Source organism: Zalophus californianus, chromosome 6, assembly GCF_009762305.2.
Source record: "Zalophus californianus isolate mZalCal1 chromosome 6, mZalCal1.pri.v2, whole genome shotgun sequence".
Taxonomy (NCBI): Eukaryota; Metazoa; Chordata; class Mammalia; order Carnivora; family Otariidae; genus Zalophus; species Zalophus californianus.
The window spans coordinates 70,649,529-70,658,311 of NC_045600.1; the positions used below are offsets into that span (position 1 = coordinate 70,649,529).

An 8,783-nucleotide genomic window follows, 5' to 3' on the forward strand; every position below is an offset into this window, starting at 1 on the left:
AAATTAGGAAGCCTTTACAGCTGAGACTGGAGGTAGGGGGTTGGGGGGGTGGGTAGACTACATTTCTATTAAAAGCTGTCTGTGGCTAGATGTATCCATCCCAAGTACAAAGTTAAATGATGTAATAAACTTATTCAAAGGCATAAAGCTATTACATAAAGTGCCATTAAATGTTTTCCACTCAATGTTAACAAAATACAGCTATAAATTCTCCTGGGTTGTAATTTTGCAAGTCTCTGGTTCTCAGTGGGTTATGCATCCGCCAGTTCTTCACTGTTAGGTCGTGTTTTCCAGTCCTGGCAAATGGGATGTCAGGGATACATAATCCTTTGAAGTGTGATGGTTTTCAACTTCCTCATGAATTTGGAAGTCCTCAGTTTCTTCTGAGGCTGGTTTCTGTCACCATTTTCTACCTCCTGGCTAAGTGCAGTATTAAGGCCCCATATTTCATGAACTGGAGATCAGAGGCAAGGAGGCCCAGCCAACCAAGCCATGGCTCAGCATTCAAGGTTGGGAGCTGGCACATCTCCGCTGAACTTTGAGACTAATTCACAGCTGCTTACAAGAAGCCATGCATCTAGGGACAGCGAGGTAAAATGGAAGGGAGGAGTTGAAAGGAATACAGAGCATTCTCTCCGGAAAAGTTCTGTGCCCCCTTTCCCTGTGGGTTTTCACCTAAACCCCAGGTCAAGAGGAAATGTGCATAAGATCCAGATATGTCTCACTGAACTTGCCTAACTCTATAAACTTGTCAGGATTTCTATTTACTTTTGCAAGCCAAGTCCTAAATCCAGATGGCCCCTGTCCCTTGGACCCTCACCAAACAGAATGGCAGGAGAGAGGGCTGTGTCAGTGAAGGGGATGCGAGAGAAGCCATCGGCATTTGCCCAAGTCCTGCAGGCTGGGGGTCCTCTTCCTACACACGTGCAGTCAGACAAGATCAGAAGAAATGTTGACTGGTTCCTAGATACCTGAAGCTTCTCTGTAGGGACCCGCCTTGCTCTTGCAGGTGCTCCGCCATCGCAGGGTTCTCTCACTGGAGGTCAGCCGAGGCGGCCTCTGACGCTTTTGCTGTGCTTCTTCAGGGAACAGCATCCTCCATTCGGCAGCCGATAGTGTGACCAGTGCCGTACAGAAAGCAAGCCAGGCCTTGAATGAGCGTGGGGAGCGGTTAGGCCGAGCAGAGGAGAAGACGGAAGACATGAAGAACAGCGCCCAGCAGTTCGCGGAAACTGCGCACAAGGTGGGTCCAACAGAGGGGCGAAGGTCTCCACTCTGGGTGCTCAGGGAGCTTTGGCTCCGAGAAACTTATTGCAGTGTGTTTCCCATAGTGGGAGATACAAAATCAAGCCCTTTTTCTCCCCACCCTTTATACAACCTGCTGCTTAGTAAGTACCAGAATCGTGAAAGTGCTTCTTGTACCTGTTTCTTCATTTCTGTCCTTGCTAACGTCTTTCTCTCTGTCTCTGACCTTGGATCTGGATCTTTGGGAAATGTGGACCAAACTTAGTTCCTGCCCAGAATTTTAGGGCTCAAGTTTCAGGGAAGAGGATGGGGGGAGGAGGAGGTCAGATCCAACAATATCCGCCCCCCCCCCCATGGCCAGTGCTTGGAAAGGACTTGGGGCGGCCCGTGCTTACTTTTCCTTGCCGCCCTTTTCCGGTCACGGTCATGAGCCCAGCATCCTGTGTTCTTATCTCTTCACTGTATGAAAAGCCAGCTCTAGTCCCCCCACCCCCAACACACACAGGGCACCTCAGGGCTGCTTGCCCCTCTGCAAGGGGCTTTGGATCTCTAAGGCTGCCCTGACTCATGCAGAGCTGCCCCCAGGGCTCCTACCTGCTCTGAACCCAGGTTGTGGCATTTCCCACGTGACCACAGGCGCACACATGCACGTGCACACGCTCCCAAAGACTGTGCCTTCCAGAAGGGGAAAGGGGAGTTTTTACTGGCAGCCAGCTCTCTGAGGCAGTCACAAACCAAAGGAAAGGGTGGCCCTGTTGGTCAGGGGATAGAGGATTTATGACTGATCTTGTGCTTCGGGTCAAAGGGCAGCTGTCTGGCTAGGGATTGGAATTTAGGTTTCCAGAAACAACCCCTGCTGATAACTGTTGGCCTCTCCGACTCATGATCCAGCCTTTCAGATATGCTTTTCAGGTGACCTTTGGGGAAAAAATTAACTTGCTTCAACAGAAAACCCCAGCTCTGCTGAAGAAGGGAGAATGCACAACCTGAAAAGTAATGAGAAAGGTCTCCCCTGGCTGGCCTCACCCAGGGACTCATGCCCAGGGCTGACTGTGGATCGGAACCCCAGGGGATGCTTCCTGCTTTCCTGTCCTGCAGCCCCCTTGCACAGTCCTGTGTCCTTCTGTCATCAGCTCTCTGTTGTGATGGGGTCTTACTGCACCCCCGTCTCGGGGGCCCATGTGGGCTTCCCTGGAGGAGATTTGGCCAGATCTGGCTGAAAATGCAGGGTGGCCGTGCTGGAGGCCACACCCTTGTTCACCGCTTGTCCCAGAAGGAGGGAGCTCAGACTGAAGATTTCCGGAAGGTTCAGATTTAAGGTCCCTTCTCCAGCCTTTGTGAGACAGAATGATGAGATGGAAACCCTAGAATTCCTGCCCCAGCTTCATTTATAACCACAGCAAATGTTGCGATTGGGGGTGGGGTGATAGTGGAAGCCTGGAGAAGCATTCAAAGTGTTGGTTTGGGGAAGAGAACGCTAAAGGGAGTCATTTTTTAATTGTCTTCAAGTCTGGGAGGGGTGATAGTGCGGGCAGTTCTCTTTCAGACCTTGCCTCACAGACTAGAACAGTCAACAGTGCACTGATAAGATTCTGCTAAAACCAGACTTTAGGTGAATGATGAAATCATGAGCCAGGTTACCAAGGAAGTCTGTGAAATCACTCTTCCTAAGGCGGAGTAGACAATACCTGGAGGTCATCCATGTGGGCGTCCCCCTCAGAGGCGGTTGTACAAACACTGGGTTGGATAACCTGACCAGATGGCCATGATTCTTGGCCCTGGATTCCCTGTTTCCCTGATGTTGTTGCCAAGTTTGCTAGGTGCTTGGGAAGACGGTATGGTGTGGTTAACATCTTATGTTTGATTTACCATCCCCATGACCTTGGGCAAGTGCCTGATTTCTCTAAGCCCCAATTCCCTCATCAGTAAACTCAGGCAAATTAATAACAGTGCCTGTCTCCTAGGGCATTGAGAGAATTGAATGAATTCAAACCTATAAATCTGCGATCACAGTACCTGACATACAGATCTGAATTAATACTGACGATAATAATTTCCATGAAAATAGTTCTGTTGAACCTGCCCTATTCCATCCCATAACAAGCACCTATGTAAGGGCATGGAGAAATGTGATTGAGGACCCCAACAAAGGGATGGGGAGGAATTGGAGATGAAGATTTTTGCCCCCTCCCCCCAGAGTGGGCTGGGCAGGGCTCCTGCTAATGGCGGATACTTTCTAAACACAGAACAACCCTTGAAACAGGGCCTGTCAGGTTAGAAACTGATTAGGCCACCAAAGGCAAAGGGGCCTCTGGCCTTGACCACTGGGAGGATCAGTGCCACCAGCGGCCTGCTTTCAGGAGAGATGGAGGAGGGAGGGGGCGGCATGCCCTTGTTTTGGTTTCCCTGCCCATGGGTGTTCTAAGAAGGAGGTGAAGGGGTTGCTGGTGTCTATTACTGCATGTGAGGGAGTGGGAGCGAGGCACTGTCCTGGCCAGGTGTGGTTTTCTAAAGTTGGGATGTGTGCTTATGAATCAGCAGCATTGGCGGCATTCCTAACGAGGAGAGTGACCTCTTTAGATAAGGTGTGGCTATTTTCCCAGGGACTAGGACTCCCGATTTAAACCCACTGGCGTGGCCTGACCGTGAAGATGTCATTTCCCCAGCCAAGCCCCCACCACACCTGCTGGTGAGGACAGCATGCCGAGGTGGAACACAAACCTTCCGCCCCCAGACAAGCAGCTGTGTTGATTCATAAAGAGTGGGCTGTGTTTACGAGTTGAGACACAGGGTACATGCCGGCACCCTTCGCAGACCACAGCAAGACCAGGTGAGACTCCTCCATGCTCCCTGGTTGAATGAGGGCATGTCACCCCAGCCAGACTATGGCACACTTCTCTACACTGCGGTCAAAAGGATCTAACTTTTCCCAGGACTCCTGCAGTAACCCAGGTCCATTAGTGAGTGGATCACCTTTGCACAGCCCTGCCATCAAGATATGTGGGTGCTTAACTCCAGGAAAGCAGATGGAAACTGCTCCTGCACCCCGTCTCCCCCGGCTCTGTTCAGCCTGCCTTGAGGAAGCGCCGTTCCTTCCTGAGCTGCGGGCTTGGCACCGTCTCAGCCCTTAGGAAAGTAGCGCAGCCGCAGAGCAGGCCTGCTGACTCTCCCCTGCCCCAGAAGGCACACCGTTGCCGTGCGCGCCTGGCTCTGACACCCGCCACAGGCACTGAGTCCGCAGGCAAGAGGGGCACCCATACCTAGGCATCCTCAGATGCCATTTCTCATGGAAAGGAATGCCGATCTGCCCTGTTTTGTACACGCTCACGTTTGCGGGGCAGGGGGTGGTAAGTGGGGGTTTCTCTCATTGGCAGGGAGCGGCTGCCTCTGTCCTCACTACAGTCACCTGCTTCCTTTGGGTCCCTGAACCAGAAGGGACCTCAAGAGTCCAGGTCTCTTAAAACTCTCCCCCAATATGAGTAATGATTTATCATTATTTAGAGGGAGTTGGAAGCATTTGAGTTAGAGATGATATTTATGATCATGAGGAGACTGAGGTATGGAGCAGTTGTGACTTTAGGGCTCAAGGTCATGCAGCAAAATTGTAGCAAAGAAGCAACCCTGCCTTCCATATTCCAAGACTTCCAACTCCCAGAGAATTTTAAAAAAACAAACAACAACAAAAACCCTAGGTAGCATGGAAATGGTACCACTTTCTGCAAAGATACTTCAAATAGTAAAAGACCCAGTCCTGTCGTATTCCTGCGATGCTGAGTTGGCCATGGCCCCACCTGGTGGGGGCTGGGCTTAGCGCCATCCCAGACCCACGGTAGCGGTCACCGGGGCCCGGTTGTTGCTGAAGATTAATGACTGTGGGTGAATTGGCACGAGCCCATTAGCTGAAGGTTAACAGCTCCGTGAATAACAGGACAGCAGCACTGATCAAATATTTATGTTTGGTATTCATTATGCACAACACTTAATAGCTCTGTGTTGATTGGAGTCGTCCACGTTGCTAAATAATGTATTAAAATGAGAGACAGAGCAAGAAGTGGAGTCCGTACAGTGGAGGGGCTGCAGGTGGCGGGGCCATGGAAAAGATCAGAAGGAGAGCCCCCCACCCACCATGTCTCCTGGACCATAAGCTCTCCGAGGTCAGGAGTTACTAGCCACCTCCCCCTTTCTGAGCAAAAACCCACAGTGCTTAGCACGGGAGCAGCCCGGGCATGCTCACACACACTGTCCAATGGTTGACGGATGTGGCGTCCACACTGCAGAGGGTCTGTGGAGGTCTTGCTGAGGCTGGCTTCACCAGACAGAGAGGCACGGGGAGCTCTTCCAGCTGCGGTGAATTTAGCAGCCTGAGGGCTAGGTCCGCATGTCCCCTCTGTGCACCGGCTGCAAAGGAAGGGTTTGCTGCTCTCTCAGGTGGCCTAACTGAGGTGGCATCCCCGGGGTTATGACTTTGTTCTTGAAGACATCAAAGAAAGGGATGGCAGACCCCGATTGCCCTGGGTTACACTGGAGAGATGGATCGTTGACACCGCCCAGAATGATGGCCAGCACCACTGTGTGGAATCAGGGGGCTCCCTGGCTCATCCTTCAAGGACCAGGAACCTGGTCATGAAGCAGACGACAGGGCTTTCTACAAAGCTCTTGCCTGCAGAGAATCACCTGCTGTTTGCTGCAAGTCATTCTGAATGGCAGAACCCTGTCCCCTACTCCCAGTCCCAACCCCCTCCCTAATGCCAGACTCCAGACATGTGAGGAATTACAGTTCAGGCGCAGCTCTGCCTTCGGGGTCACCTCCCAGTGTACGGGCTCCTTGGAAAGGATCTAAGAAAAGCAAAGTCAGATTTAACTTTATGTTCCGTACCTGCCTGTGTTGCCTTCAATATATCATCGTGGGCTCTAGCTGGGCTTGGGAAGCTACAGAATGATACAGTGGTATTAGCGTTCCCATTTATAAAGGTCTAACCTTTCAGCAAGCCACAATTCTCAAATACCCACGGGAGGAGTGGTAAATGGAGGTCTGGATTTGGTCTCTTTCTTGTTCAGCCCCAGTCAGTAACACCACTTCATCTCGCCAAGCGCTTTGGAACTTGGTTGAAGGTCCAGGCTGGATATTGAGTGGATTAATGCCAATTGTTTTCCTACGGTTGATTTTTAATACTTTATAAGATATCAGTAAATACTTACATTTGAGGAGTATTGGTTTTCCTGAATGACTAGTAACCCGGGAGCCCAGAGACCTCGGTTCTAGGCCTACCTGTTCTAGGTGGGTCCCTCACTCTGCCTGCGCCCTGGCTGTTCCATTGGCTCCTCCCGTGGAGTGCAGGGAAAACCGAATAGCACGCTCCCCCAGCAGGACACTTGACACCAAAGGAGCCACTGTTAGGGAGGAGTAACAAAGGCAGTGCTCGGTGGGCTCTTTGAGAAAATGCTAATAATTTATAATAATAATATGGCGGTCTGCCACAGCGAGTAAAACCTCGCTGCTGCCTCTCGTCGTGCATTTGGGGATGGAAGCAGCACGGTGAATTCTCCCTGATGCTATAATGCCTCACTTTGCCACCCCTTTTTCTCCTTAGCTTGCCATGAAGCACAAGTGTTGAGAAACTGCCTGTCACAGCGATGACCCTCTCGAGAGAAATGGAAGAGTTTGCTCAGCAGTTTTTATAAGAATTCCGGACCTCTGCTTGCTTCTCCCCCCCCACCCCCACTCCCAGTATACGGACATTTAGGTTTTTTTGCTTTTCCCGTTTCAGACGTTAATATGAAAGAAAAGACGTTGTGTTTATACATTTCACTAATGATCGTGCTAAGAAATGCTGCAGTGGCGTCAGCTTCGTTTGGTTTATTTTTTTCCACTGTATGTTAGTATGTATGTCTCCATATGTGTATTCTCTTCTTTTTAACTTTTTTTTAAGTAGTTTGAATATGAAATTTGGACCACATGCTATGCTGAGCTGTGTCTACACTGGCAACAACATGTTGTTGTCTTTTTTTTTTCTTGATATTAAACCAGAGGGGCGCCTGGCTGGCTCAGTCAGCAGAGCCTGCAACTCTTGATCTTGGAGTCGTCAGTTCAAGCCCCACTTTGGGTGTAGAGATGACTTAAAAAAAAAAAAAATGTGATATTAAGCTGGAAGACCTTTTCATATGGTGACATCAGGTGTTCTTGTTCCTGGTTGGAAATCAGAGTCAAGCAGTGACTCTGTCACTTTGTCATTGCTTCTCTCAATTTCCAAGCCACTCCTAATTTGAAGGTTAAGATTCTGTATCTTGAAACATAAGTCTGTATTATGGCAAACAATTGGATTTATCAGGGGAAACAGCAGTCTTAGATTTTTGCTTTTTATATAGTAATCTTTTGCATGAGCCATCACCAGCATTCAAAAAAAAAAAAAAAAACACAAACTCAGAATGGCAGATAGAATCTACTTTCTGAGCTACAGTTTAAATACTTCCAGCACTTGTTTCCATGCTGATTATTTGCAGTTTTCACAGGAAGGATAAAAACTTGAGATCAAAGATGTAAGGAAAAGCCAATTTAAAAACCTCTGCATTCATGGATGTCTCTTTCTTTTGTCATTGGCCCAAATTACAGCAGCCAATATTGAAAAGAGCTTGGATTTTTATCAAGAATTGATTTGTCCACATAAAGGTCTGTGTAAATGATAATGTGAAAAGATACTACATTTAAAATCTCTTATTACAAAGTCATGCCTATTTTAGAAACACCCTCATCGTATCACCTTCAGTGTCTCTGTATCTGATTTTTGGAGGTTCTGATGTTGTTATTTGCTGTCTATTTATTTAATGTAATTTAAAGTGCAGGTGTCTTGACAAAATGTATTTCATGGCCATTGCAACTTGCCTGGTCTGACATAAAACATAGTCGTGAAGCCTTTAGACTGCAGTCAGATTGAATAAAGTTGTCTCCCACACGTCCTGATTTTGCATTACTCCCGAGAGTGCTGGGTACGGAGTCTGGGAGTTTTCTTTCTCTGAGGATTAAATGCTAAACCTTAAATCCGTGCTTTGTCTTCGTGAAACAAGGAGGCAAGCTGCACATCCCAGACACAGTCTCAGCCTCCCGCAGCAGTGAATTGATCTTTAAGCTGCCTGAACCTTCAGGACCCTTTTCTGATCCTCCTACCCATTGAGCCACCTGAGTCCACACGTTGTAGCCTCTTACACGGCAGCACAAGATGACTTTGGGGTTATTTATGCTGACTTCAGTAGCTTAATTTCTCCTGATAAAGCATTCCCTGGGAAACAAAGTTGGGCTATAGGGGGAAAAAAAATTAGACAGTACATGTCAAAAGGGAGATGGGGTTTGCTGGAGACAAACTTCTGAATCCTCGTAGGAAGATGGTCCAGTTCAAGAAAACTCTAAAATTAATATGGTAAATTATGCAAGTTTACTATAATATGTTGTACTTTCAGTGTCTAAAAAGGTCAAAGAAGCAAAGAACTTGCTATCTATCTGATGACTACCATTAGAAGCATTTATAATTTCTAAGAAAATCCCA

General features: G+C 48.5%; 1 protein-coding gene across 6 annotated transcripts in view; it reads left to right on the top strand.

Moving 5' to 3' along the window:
* STXBP6 (syntaxin binding protein 6) overlaps nucleotides 1–7,659 on the top strand; it is a 244,285-nt gene extending 236,626 nt beyond the window's left edge. For all 6 annotated transcript variants that reach the window (XM_027570121.2, XM_027570118.2, XM_027570119.2 and 3 more), the window contains 2 exons: nucleotides 1,086–1,243; nucleotides 6,837–7,659. In XM_027570121.2, coding sequence (XP_027425922.1) covers nucleotides 1,086–1,243; nucleotides 6,837–6,860 — 182 coding nt within the window. In that variant the 3' untranslated portion in view covers nucleotides 6,861–7,659. The remainder of the gene's footprint in view (nucleotides 1–1,085; nucleotides 1,244–6,836) is intronic.
* The last annotated feature ends 1,124 nt before the right edge of the window (nucleotides 7,660–8,783 follow it).